This window comes from Echinops telfairi, unplaced genomic scaffold, assembly GCF_000313985.2.
Source record: "Echinops telfairi isolate 266 unplaced genomic scaffold, ASM31398v2 ScPeMD7_5592;HRSCAF=6446, whole genome shotgun sequence".
Taxonomy (NCBI): domain Eukaryota; kingdom Metazoa; phylum Chordata; class Mammalia; order Afrosoricida; family Tenrecidae; genus Echinops; species Echinops telfairi.
In genome coordinates, this window is record NW_022109491.1 from 12,882,196 (window position 1) to 12,895,478 (window position 13,283).

Genomic DNA, 13,283 nt, shown 5'->3' on the forward strand with positions numbered 1-13,283 from the left:
GAGAATGATGAGGGCAACGAATGTACAAATATGCTTTACACAATTGATGTATGTATGGATTGTGATGAGTTGTATGAGCCCCTAATAAAATGATTAAAAGAAAATGTTTAGCCGGCCAAAGGGGTTACACATTTATGTTAACATTTATAAAAGCGATGGGGGTGGCCAGGTTCCATAAAGCAGGGCCCTCCACCAGAGCCGCACAGCCTCCGTGGAGCAGAGGTACGGTCAGGGTGGGCTCCCAAGGCATCATGAGGCAGGGAAAGAACAGTCACGTCACTTTAGGACCTGATGGGCGGAGGCCACCCCCCAGATCCAGTCCCTCAGGTCCCTGCCCAGACCCCACTTCCTCTAGCGGGCTGGACATTCCTCAGGGAGATCAACACCAGAAGATGGCATTCTTCTCTTCCTGCCTCAGGCTAAGAGCTGAAACAGGGATTAGCAGTCTCTTCTCAAAGGCTCCCCTCTCCCGGGACACCAGGAGTGCTAATGACAGAGACACGCTCCTGGTTCCCCCTCAAGGGAGGAATGTGAGTGGCAGACATCTCTCTCCACGTGAACAGAGCCAGGCGGACCCACGGCAGGAGACAAGGGGGCTGGCTGACAAGGGGGACAGGGGACAAAAGACCTCATAGACAGGGAACATGCCCTCCTGTAAAGCAGACTCGGGGGCTGGGAAGCCAAGTCCGTAAATGGGAACGCAGCCCACAGTGCCCTCCGCGTGTCAGGGGGACGGCTGCAGAGGACCGTGAGGATGAGGGAGCGTGGGGAGACACGGCTCGCTTAACCCGGAAGTAATTCCAAAGGCAGGAAGAGGTTACTCAAAGACACAGGAGCTTCAGTGTTCCCTCAGCCTTATCTGAAGTGAACGCCAGGACCCCCGAAGCTGCTGATAAAGAGGCCCCGCGCCCTCGTGTAGCAGGAGAGATCTCAGGGACAGAGCCACCAAGAAGCTTACAGGTACAGAGACTCTCTGACTGAGAGAGAGCTGGGCCTCACCACACAGACGCCAAGATTCTCCAGGGAGCTCAGCCAGCCCATCACTAAACAACCGCCCCACCCAGCCCAGAACTCAAAGCACAGCCCTCCTCACCTGTCCCTAGCTTCCCGGAAAACAACTTCTAAGAAAGTCGTCCAGTTTTAAAATGTGGATGGCTTGCCCTATCTCAGGTGCCTCTAAAACTCAGGGTTCCTGGCAGCTGCAACTCTACCCATCCTGAGACACGGGCACCCACAGTCTTCTCTGCACCCAACTGCGGCCAAACTCAGACACCGGGTTTTGGGTTTTCAAACAGGAAAGATGTGTTTCTACGGTGGAGCGATTGTGGCTCTGCCTGCCTGGCTGCCTTCCTGCCTGACCCCCAATGTGAGGGAGACCTCTCGCTGCTGCCCTCCACCCGCCTGCCACCACGATGTCGATCACCCTCTGAAGTGCCACATGCTGACCAGCTGTTTGCTTTTCATCTTCTTAATGAACTGTCTGGTCTAATTAATCAGAGTGCCAATGAGAAAAAATAAGGGGCCAGGTAGGAGAATAAAAATCTAAGGTCAGTAAAACCAGTAAATTTCAGAATTAAGTCTAAAAACCCCTGTGCTGAGCAGAATGCCCCCCCCCCCACCTCCAACACTGTCCTCAGAAGCAACCAGACCGGACTCTCCTCTTTCTCCCAAGAAGCTGCTGGTGGGTTTGAACTGCCAGCCTTGTCAACAGCCCAACATTTAAACCACTGTGCCACCAGGGCACCTTTTCTCACTTCACGTATCTTTGTATTCATCCGTGCTGCCCCATGCCCCCACTGTTTGTGACTTTGAGATTGCTGAATAGTGAGTACCCCCCTGTGGACATGCCACTGTGTACTTTGGCTATTCACTAGTTGGGAATCATTTGGTTGTTTCCAGTTTTAGGCAGTTATGAGTCAATGTTCTATAAACATCCCTTTTAAAGAAATAATAAAAAGAGATGATGCAGAGATTCTAGGGAGACCAAGGCAGCTAACAGTTCACAAGCAGAAGATGCGAAAGAGAGGTGAACACCCTGGGATGCGCACAGGAAATTGACCGCCAAGAGGCAGAAAGGGACTGGAGGGGCCGCACTCAAGCTCTGAGGGCCCTGGAATTCCACACTGCTCTGGTCCCACCTAATAAATCTCAATAGCAAGACCCCTGTGGCAGTTGGGTTTACTGTGTAAACTAGGCATCTGTAGGAACGTGTGGAGAGTTTAATCAGGTCGAAGTTGATCGGAGGGCTACCAAGATAAATGCTTTCTAAGGGCAGCCTCCCATCTCTTCTCTCTGATGATCAGACCAGCGTGCTGCTGCTTGACATCGTCCTTTGCCTCAACTGTGTGTTGCACTCCCCGTGGGCTGAGCCAACCTGTGGATCAAATGTCGGTACATGCAACACTAGAGCTTGAGGTGCCAGGCTCAGGAGCTGATTGTTGGGGCCCTACCCTGCCATCTGCTTGTCTTGCCTGCGGGGAACATTCCAATGTCTGCTTCCTTGATCTTGGACCTAAGTCCTTGTGAGATGAAGAACCTTCAGTATATTAACTGTTACACAAAATTGAGTTGAACTGAGCCCTTTGTACTGCTGTGTAGACTAATTAGCTGTTATATTACTATATAAACCTTATTACTATATAAACCTATCCATATATATATATAAAATCATTAAGTGTCCTGGTTTGTTTCCCTAGAAAACCCTAACACAACCTCAAAGGGTTAAACTATTTCTAAATAGCTGTCTACATCCCAGAGCAGGGCTCCAGACAATCTCTAGGAATATAGAAGTGGATAGGACCACACATGGAAACAATTTGTCCAGTGGACTGATAGACCATGCGAGCATTAATCTCCACGTCATCCCTGAGGTAAGAACTAGCTGGTGCCCAGCTACCACTACCACCTGCTCAGAAATGGATCGATCACATTAGGTGGTCTTGGATGGAGTGGGAGGAAATTGTGGAGCAAAGGTCAAAATCATAGGAGACCGGTGGACTGGTCAGCTAGACTAGAAGCCCAGAGACTATGGCCTTGAGCAACTCTTCAAGTCTGAAGCGGAACGCACCACCGTCTCTCAATTTTCAGTGAAATGATACAACCGTCCGTAGGGTGAATATAACAGTAGGAAAGTGTGCACCTCTGAGAATCAACCATTTGAGATCCAAAGGGCAGCACTGACCGGGGACAAAGCTCAGAAGGGTTAGGAAAGACGGAGGGATGGAGACAGGAAGGCCTGGGAGAAAGAGAGCTAAGTGATGGTCCATTGAGGGACTGCAATCAATGAGAAGAAACAGATGTGTGTGGATTGTTGAATGTACAACTGATGATCTCTCTGTGAACATCCAATTCACAATAAAATGCGTGTGTACACAGAGACACACATCGAGTTCAACACACATGCACACAGTAGTGCCGGCAAGGTCAAATGCATGTCTGATTTCCAAAATACTGCCAGGGAGAGAACAAGAAGCGAAAAAGCCCGCCAAGCAAGACTCAAATGAGAACAGCCACCAACCAAAAGGGAGCCCGCTGACAGAGGCGACACCGGCAGGCCCTGGCAGAGCAGTACCGGCATGACCCACATGCTCCCCCAGTTAAGCAGACATGGAAGGTATTTCAAATTCAAGCCATAAACTGGGCTGCTGGGCTGATGCTAATGCGTCTCTCCTCCCCCCAAGAAAAGACTTGTACACTTGAAGCTCCCACAATAGAGCCAACAGAGAGAAACAGAATGAAAAAAATATAATATAAAATCAGGAGTGTCAGACAACGTCACGTGCCCTGATACATACGGCCGGGTGGAGGCAAGGGACTTGTGTGTGTGTGTGTGTGTGTGTGTGTGTGGGTGGGTGGTGGTGGGGGAGGGAGGGTTGTCATCCAAAGAATGTGATGGCTGAAAATCTCCCAAAATTCACATGAAAACTATAAACCCACAGATCCCAAAAGCTCAGTGAACACTAAGAAGAGTAGGCCCTGTCACATCAAAATCGCTTTGTGAGAGCTGCTGATAAAACACAGTCAAAGAGCTAGCCAGCAGGAGAGATTTAGGTCTAAAATTCCATCCACAGCACAAACACCTTTCAAAAATCACGACTTTTCAGAAATACAAAAGCTAAAAGAACTTATCGCTACCAGGCCCATGCTACAAAAAAATTAAAAAGATGAACTTCAGAGAGACAAACAGAGAGATGGGAGTGTGGCTCTGCACAAAGATGGGCTAGGAGTGGGGATGGGGTCTGAGTGTTGAAGATAACAGAGGGTGGAGCAGTCGCAGGTGAGGAGCAAGAAGCGGAAGAGGGTGGGCCATGCCCTCAGGAGCTTTCAGTACAGAATTCTGCCTCTGGAGGATCTTTTCTCATGAAGCATATCTATGTTATGTTTTGGAGGTCACTGTTCAGAGACTGGTTTCTTGTGGAGGGAGGTCAGATGTTTACAACCTCCCTGAAGGCAATGCTGCCAGATGGCTGTCTCGTCCCACCACAGGGGTGGGCCTGCTCCCTGCTGCTGGAGACAATGGGTTACTTCTCCCTAAAGTTTGCGACCATTAGCTTGGTTCCTATAGGTGGAGTTCCCACCCTACTGATAATGGTTCATATGGAGATCCAGAGAACAGTCATAGTTAAGCTGCCATCCTGACTCTAGGATCCGCCCATCTTGTCACATGTATACCCCCAATTCCTCCTCTTCCTATTGTGTGTATATCCGGAGACCACCCCCTCATGGCTGTACTACCTATAGTGCAACCCCTTCCTGTGACGTATGTCTTTACCTGTAATTAGTGGGCTTCCACGCCCCCAAAAGGGTATATAGGCCTGGGTTAGCAATAGAGATCTCTCTCGCTGGTCTCTCCCTCGCCTCTCTTCCCCCTCTCCCGTCCTCGCTCCCTTGTTCCCTTTCCCGTCCTCGCTCCCTTGTTCCCTTTCCTGTCCTCCTTCCCTTCCCCCTCTCCACATGGACCACCAAGCGGGGCTGAGTTGAGCAATGCTACCATGTAATGAGTCTGACTGCATTATTATGCTATCTCTTCTATCGCTCATGCTCTCGATGACTTTAGTATAATATTTATATATCTCAACCGTACAATTGTGATTACTGAACCTGTGCGTCATGGTGGGGAGGTGGCCCCCACACCCTAATACTACAGTTTCTCATCAAGCGATTCGAAATCCTTTCAGGAATCATGTATTAATATGAGGGCTGGAATCTGGGAATCAAGTCAGACTGGTCAAAACCACCTGAGGTAGCCGTGAAATAATAAATAGCAACTTCTCCTTCGGCAATCGCGATCCCTCAAGCAGCCAAGGACTTCTGAGGCATTCAGAGCCAACAGGAGGCGTGGAAACTCAGGAATAAGCATTGCCTTCCCTACAGGCCTGCTGGAAAGCAACCGGGCCTGCTCCGGAAGGGGAAGTGCAACGTGCGGGCGAGCTGAGCAGGTCTGGAGCGGGGCTAAGCGCAGCCTCCCAGGGACCAGCCCTACTTCACGGACCAGACAGCCCATGAAACGGCTGAGGGCCCTTTTGCCCTTAATGCCGGCCCACTCAGACACTGCAACTTCCAACTTGTAAGATGGGAGAGGTCTGGTGGGGTAATTTGGTCCCTTTGTGGCAGAGATTTTTTTTAAATCATAGACTTTTAAAAATAGAAGAAAACAAAGGTAAAACTGTATAGACAAAAGAAAGCCTGAACAGGTGGAGTGTCCTGCAGGGAGGAAGTTGAACTTGGCCTCGGCTCTTTCCCGAGGGTGCCCTCCCCACCCATGCACCCCTGGACCCTGGGCGGGCGGCGTCCACTCACGCAGCGTGCTTCTGGTGCAGGGGCGTCTTGTCCCGGTGTAGGGGTGTGGTGACCACCACCTTCTGGCTGCACACAGGGGTAGACGTCAGGGAGGGGCTCTCCAGCTCCAGCGTGTCCTGTTTGGTCCAGAAGTTCAGAAACTGCCAGAAAAAGGACACAAGGCCAACAATGAGTACCTTTTTACCCCTGAAAAGGGGACAGTAGGCCGAATAGCTTTGGGAGTCTGTGGTCTCCAGCAGAGACGGGCGCTCCGGCGCACGGCGCTGGTCTGTTCCCAGGAGTCAGCCACCACGGAGGACCAGTGGCCCCTCCCCATGGGAGGCGGCGAAGCCCCTGTACTTAGCCAGGCATGGCAGCCAGCAGGTGCCTGGTGAGGGCTGGCATTTTTGGAGATTATACAGGTGGTGGATGGGAAAGCAGGTGGCTTTTCCAGCTGGTGCCAGTTCTTGCCACTGGCCCCTCAGGACTTTCCTCCCTGGGAGGGAGGGGAGAGGGCAGTGCTTCAGGGCTCGGGCTTGAGCTTAGGCATTGGGAGGAGGTTTGGGGACTGGGTGCAAGAAGCGAACCCTCTCTGAGCCTCAGTGTCCCTATCTGGAAGGGGACAGAAACAGAGCCTGCACCTCAGAGCAGGTAAGCGGGAGCAGGTACTGCTTAGTGTCCGGGTCAGCCCAGCTTGTGGCCTCACAGGTATGTCAAGAGCTGCTGCTGGCGCCCCTGGGAAGACTTTGTGCCTTTACACCGATGTCGGCACAAAGGAGGGTGGGAGCCGGCTGCCAGCCTGGCTGGAGCTAGGATTAGGGGACAATGACAAGTCCAGGTCTGCCCACACCCAGCTGGAGGGCCTCTGTCCCACCTGCCCCACCTCCTTGGGTCCCTAGGCTGGAAGAAGTCCTGGGAGTCAGAGCAAGTGTGTTGGAAACAAGGGCTCTGGGGCCCCCGACCCCCGACCTCAGACTGCACGCAGGTCATTCAGAGCCCCGCCCGGCAACTAAGAACGTTTGTAACCTATCCCATAATGCGGTGGGGGTGGGAGGGGTGGGGAGCGGAACCCTCTGCTTGTGCAGCCCCATGTGGGCCAAGGCAGTCTACCCCAGGGGGCAGGCACCATCCCCTTCAGAAAGCAAGGCTGAGTAACAGCTATATCTGCTTGGTTTTCTATGGATGAGGATCTCGGTGACTGGTTTTTGGAACTGTCGCCAGGCCTTTCCTCCGGGCAGCACCCACCTGGGAGGGGGAGAAGGGCAGGGTCTTGACAGGCGTGCTCTTGGGGGTGAGGCTGTTGCACGAGTCCAGAAAGGACAGGCTGGCACTGCTCTCGGTGACGGGGGACAGGGCGACACGCCTCTTCTTCTGCCGCTTGAGCACCGAGGGTGGCGTGCAGATGCCAGAGCCCCCGACCTCGGTGCTGGGGGAGATGGGGATCAGCTCTCCCCGGCTGCTCCGGCTCAGGTCGGAGATGGTGTGGCCGTCCAGGCGGTATTCGGTCACGCTGGACACCGGGACGCCCCGCTGGCCGGGCCCCGGGGTCTGCTGCTGGGGTTCCGGCTGCTCCGGGCTGATGCTAAGGCTGCCTTCCAAGGATGGCTCCTCGGGAAGGTCAAATTTACTCAGGTCACACCACGCATCGGGGTCCTGCCCAGAGAGGGGAGGAGGGGCAGCAGTTAGAGTAAATGAGGCCATATCGGTCACTCACTCCAGGAATGCCCCAGTGCTAGAACCAGCGGTGGAGACACTGCTGCCTCCCTACTTACTGGGCACTTCAGACAGGCTATGTGGTGCACATGGCAGCTTGGTCCACTACTCTACACCATGTTCCGTGCCGTATCAAAGCTACATAAAACACACTCGGAAAAAACAACCCCCCCCCAGCATCGAGTTGATGCCAACTCATAGCAACCCTATAGGACAGGGTGAGTTTCCGAGAGACTATAACTCTTAATGGGAATAGAAAGCTCCATTTTTCTACAAGGACCCGCTGGTGGTTTTGAACTGCTGACCTTGCAGTTAGCAGCCTAATGCGTAACCACTGCACCACCCACCAGCGCTCCTTATACAAGATGCACACACGCGCACACACAACAAATTGGACTGGAAACTCAGATCACCATGGAGAAGACCCCTAATGACACCTCCCTACAGCCCCCCATGCTCCCCACCCTGAGCGCACACACCTTCTCTCCCCACTGAGGCAGCATCGCCACCTGGGGATCGGGCACTTACTCACCACCCTGGCGTTTCTTTCATTTTCAGACCCAGCCAACTCACTGACTCACAGCAACCCTCAAGGACAAACAGCACAGCTGCTCCCTGTGGCCACATGGCTTTACAGGAGCAGAAAATCTCGTCTTTCTCTGAGTGGCTGATGGGTGTGACCCACGGTTAGCAGCCCAATTGGGAACTCACTGTCTCCGGGCTCCTTTTCACTTATCCAACTCAGAACTCATTGCCAGGTGGATGCCAACACAGAGCACGCGTCGGTGGCACTGGGTTACGAGTTGGACTGCTGTGGCAGTTACATCATCTCCTGCCAACTAGAGCGAAGGGGTAGCCTCGCCTGTCAATCAGGTCACAGCCTGGTGGAAACCCTCCTAGTGGGCGTGCCCTTCTCCTGAGGCTTCTGGGAACTCCCGTCTTCCTCCCTGGAGGTGGGACACACACTCTCTCCGCTGCACATTCCTGTGGACAAGCCACATGGAGCTACGCTGATGGCAACCAGAGGCCTGAATCTGGAGGAGCCACGTGGAGACCCACGCCAGCGCTGAGATGCTTCCACCACTGTTAGATCCACAAGACTTTCCACCCACTGGCCTGGGATCTTCCTGCATTTGGCATCATTGCATGTGTTGCGGGAGTCTGAAGAGGAATTCATACACTGGAAAGGACAGATGGGCTAATGTCGGACTTCGGGACTTGATCTGGACAGGGCTGAGATGTTTGCTTTCTCAATATATAATTTGCTCTTTGACATAAAGCCCTCTCTTATATACACGAGTGTCAATGAATTTGTTTCTCTAGTCTACCTGGACTAAAACAGCTGCTAACTACAAGGTCAGGAGTTCAAACCACCAGCTGGCTAGCAGGAGACAGATGAGGGGGGCTCTGTGCTCCTGTAAAGATTATTAGCCTTGGAAATCCATGGGATCAGTTCTACTCTGCGCTACAAGATCAATGTGTTATCATTTATATCTGTCCCTAAATGACACTGGGAAGGCTTTGGTGGCACAATGGTTAAGCGCTCTGCTGCTAACTGAGAGGCATGGTCTTTCCTCCCAACCAGTGATGGAGGAAGGAGGCCCGTCTGACTCCTGCCCCTGGCCCTTATCAGCTGCGTGACTTTCAATAAGTCTCCTCACCTCTGAAGCCGCTGCAGCCAAGAACCCTGTGTAACAGGTCTCTTGCCCTGCAGGGTGGCTATAGGTCCCCATCGACTCGAGGGCACCTGACACAACAAGGGCACAGCACTTTAACCCCTATACTCATATCATTTCACATAATACAGTCTAACCCTTATATGTGTGTAAATCATTCCTGTGTCCTGTTCTGCCCGATTTAAAATTCCTGTAAAACAGGAACAGCAGTAATACTGTTACCAGAGTTACATATTGCTAACTAACCTTAGGCCGTACGTAACCTCTCTGGTCTGGACTCCCTCACTGGCAAAGAGAGCCCATCACCTGTTGCACATCACCTGCTCCTGGAATGTGGCCGCTGTTCGGAGGCTAACTGAGAGCACATGTGAACCAGGCATACCGTAGGCACTCAGCATCAGAGGATGCAACTCCTCACACATTATGCCTGGCAAGTAGTGGGTGTGCCATAGTGAGCTCCCTCTGGGCCCATCAGGTGGTGGGAAACACAGAATTGGCTGAGCTAGGGAGGGGCCACCTCCCTCAGGAAGTCTTCCCACCTACCCCGAGCTGCCCAGCATCAGTGCGTGCCTGCCTGAACACTCCCGCTGCTGGCCACGCTGGGAGGTCCTTTAGACCAGGGGCCTCCAGGCCATCTGCTTGGTGTCCCCAGCTCGTGCTCAGGGCCAGGCAGAGCCTTCCCTAAGCGATGGTGGCAGGCTGGGAAGGACACATGCCACGAGGGAAGCCTGCCCACGCGAACCACCGTGCCATTACCGACTCGATTAAGTCCAGGGCTTCGGAGAGGCTGGACGAGCCCACGACCGGGCTGAGCAGATTGGTGGCCTCCACCACCCACTTGAAGGGCAAGCTTATTCCAGGTGGAAAGCTCTCCTCCCTGGGCTCCGGCGTCTGCACTCTGTCCAGCTCCTCAGGGATGGAGTCCAGGTCCTGGGATGTGGCCGGTGCCAGGGCCTCCTCCTCACTGCTGTCCTCTTCCTTGACGCCAGGGGGTGCTGGGAGCCAGCTGCTCACAAGACTGCCCTATGGGAATACCAGGGTACACAGGCTGGAATTTTCTTAGGAGATATCAGGACTTCGAACCCGCTTCATTCTGGTTCGACCCTTGTTCAGAAATTGCTTTTGCCACCCCAGGTATACCGCATCAGAATCAACAAGGCCAGCGGGCCCTCAGGGGGATCTCATAGAGCTAGGGTAGCATCCTGTTAATATGCCCATTCTGATTCTGAGTAGCCTGGGTGGAAATGCAAAATTCTCAGCAGGGGATCAAACCAGAAAGGACCAGTTCAAAGCCCTAAGAGATTAAAAAAACAACAACAAACAAGCCAAAGTCTTTCAAAAGGCCATTCTGACCCCCTGGAGGCCCTCCAGGGCAGGGGACAATTGCCCTGTGGGTTTAATTGCCCCCATGGGTTTCTAAGACTGAAACTCCTTCTGGGAGCAGAAAGCCTCAGTCTTTCTCTGTGAGAGTGGCTGGTGGTTTCAAACTGCCAATCTGGCGATTAGCAGCCCATCTCATAACCACTACGCCACCCGGGCTCCTGCCCCTAAACTACTCCTGTACAGTTGGGTACCGTTGACAAGCGGATCTCACACAGATGCCAGGCACACAGACACTGAATAGCTGCTGTGAAACAGGCACAGAGTGAGGAGTAGGTGCCACCGTCGCCGGTTATCGGGTGACTCTCAAAAGCAATGCTCACACAGACAGGCCGAGCCGCCCTGGGCAGCCTCTCACCTGGCCGTCGGTGGAGACGACACTGGGCTGGCCGTCCTTGTCCTCCAGCTCCAGCAGCAGGTACACAGGGGGCTTGCAGTCTTTGGAATCATTCAGGAAGCCCCCCGTCTCCACCTTCCTTTTGATGGTAGAGTTCCAGTGGTTCTTCACAGCATTGTCAGTCCTACGGGGACAAACGGAGCACCTCACAACCCCAGCTCGGCAGCCAGTCTGCCACCAGGCAAGCTACAAGCCCCCCCCCTGCTTTAGGTTGGGCATCAACAAGGAAGCAGAGGCAAGGGAAGACAGACCACCGCGCAAGAGTACCTCCACCAAGGATAGCGCTGCAGAGACGGACCCTTCCCGCCTCCCCCCGAGCCGAGAGGGAAATCCTTCCCCCTCTAGACCAGGTGCCCTGAACCCAGACATCTGGTCTCCTTACTGAGAAAAAGCACTTGGTTCATGGCAACCCCCTCTGCTAGTCTGTTCCAGCAGCGTCACATAACGAAGACGTGGGTCAGTGACAAAAAATTAAGAGCTGCTGGATTGAAATAAACTGGGTAGATGAAATGCAAACCACTTTTAATTCCGGGAAAAAGAAATGTGACACAGGAAAGAGAATTCCAATTCCCGATGATTCAGTGATCCTCACACGCGCGTTACACTAACACGGTAATCACGTAAACACGGCCGCTTTCGTTGGGAATGACCGCGCTCGACAAGGAAAGAAAGGGGCCCTGGTGGCACCGTGCAGACGTGCCAGGCTGCTAAGCACGAGGTCGGCATTTGGACAACACCGGCCGATTGGGGGCTTGCTCTTTCCCGCGAGCCCTGACGCGATGTGGTGATACTGAGGGCTGTGAGCGGCATGGTTGGCAGCTGGAACCTACTAGCAGCTCTGCTGCGAGGAAAAGACTGGGCTTTCTACTCCCACACAGTTAGACTCGGAAACCGGCGGGTGTTGCTAAGAGTCAGCGTGGACTAGATCACAGGGCTTCTGGGTGGTTGGTTGGTAGTATCGGAAACCCAGAGGGGCAGTTCTACCCTGTCTGGTAGGGTCACCATGCGTCAGCATCGCCCCAGTAGCAGTGAGCTTGTGAGGGAAAGTCTGTATGATTAGGGCCCGTGGACAAGTGTGGGGGTGGGCAGGAGGCTCTTCCACTGGAGCAGACAGACATTAAGACAGCACACACGGACAGACAGAGGCACCAGAGAACCGCCAGCAAAGATGGAAGTCGCAGTGTCGGCCCAGAGATTGGAGTCTGGGGACCGGGTCTGGTGTTCTTCACGAGAACTCTTTCAGCGAGTTATTCTACGACTGATTTCTATCCTTTTCAGTTCCTTAACGAAAGCCCCCTCCCAACGCCCCCAGCTATTTACATCAGCCCCGGGGAGAGGCGGCAGTCCAAAGAGGAAGGGGCTGGCAAGGCCTGTCTTCTCACAGGAGTGAAACTGGGGCCTTCTGGCAGAACTCCTGCCCACCCACCCTAGCACCCTGGGTGCATGACTCTGGTGGCCTCCAGAGTTGAAGGGGGCGGTTAGGCAGAGGATAAGGGCATCCCACCAGGCCCCACCCGGCTTTCCGTCCCCCACTGCACCCCCTCACCTGCCCGGCAGCATCTTGGCAATCTCGGCCCAGCGGTTGCCCAGCACCTTGTGGGCCTCACAGATGATGCGGTCCTCCTCCTCGGTCCAGCAGGACTTCTTCACCTCGGGGTTGAGGTGGTTGTGCCAGCGCTCGCGGCACTGCTTGCCCAGCCGGCCCTTCAGGTGCTTGGCGATCAGCGTCCACTGCTTGGTGCCGTACTTCTTGACCAGCTCGATGACCTTAGAGCAACGCCGCAGGGACATCAGTGGGACTGGGCCCTCCCTCACCCACTCAACCAAGCTCCTTCCCATCCAAGCCAGAGCCTCCTCCAGGCCACAGCCCGCCCCACCCCCTAGGGAATGCAGAAGCCCTGGGTGCTCCAAGGAAGGTGGCTCAGCAGGGAGCTGAGGTCACCTACCCCAGAACCTGCGCACATCAGGACCAGTCACTGCCCTGAAGGAAGGCCGGCCAAGAGGGTCAGAGTAGAAGACCAGCCGCTGGAGTGTCCACCCACCCAGCACTTAGAGGCAACAGGGAGAGGAAGGATCCCGCCCACTCACTGAGTCCACACTCACAACACCCAAGGCCACCCTGCCGGCCCCCTCAGCCATGTCCAGGGCTGCCACAGGGCCCTCTAGCACTGGTGCACAAGCAGCTTAGGGAGCTGAGGAGGGCTGATTCCAGACCACCAACACGGAGACACACACACTCGTGCGTATGCGCGTGCAGGCGCTCACTTTGGGGAGTGTGAACAATCTAGGGGGGAAAGGATTCTGCTCAGATAATTTAGTGCATTTCTATATGGTTTCAA

General features: G+C 54.0%; 1 protein-coding gene across 1 annotated transcript in view; it reads right to left on the reverse strand.

Annotated features, from left to right (window-relative positions):
* Positions 1-13,283, reverse strand: part of MYBL2 (MYB proto-oncogene like 2) — a 51,277-nt gene that overhangs the window by 9,925 nt on the left and 28,069 nt on the right. The window contains exons 5-9 of the mRNA XM_045295496.1: positions 12,491-12,711; positions 10,906-11,068; positions 9,924-10,190; positions 7,024-7,431; positions 5,800-5,939 (exon numbers count right to left, since the gene is read on the reverse strand). Of these exons, the coding sequence (XP_045151431.1) occupies positions 5,800-5,939; positions 7,024-7,431; positions 9,924-10,190; positions 10,906-11,068; positions 12,491-12,711 (1,199 nt within the window). The remainder of the gene's footprint in view (positions 1-5,799; positions 5,940-7,023; positions 7,432-9,923; positions 10,191-10,905; positions 11,069-12,490; positions 12,712-13,283) is intronic.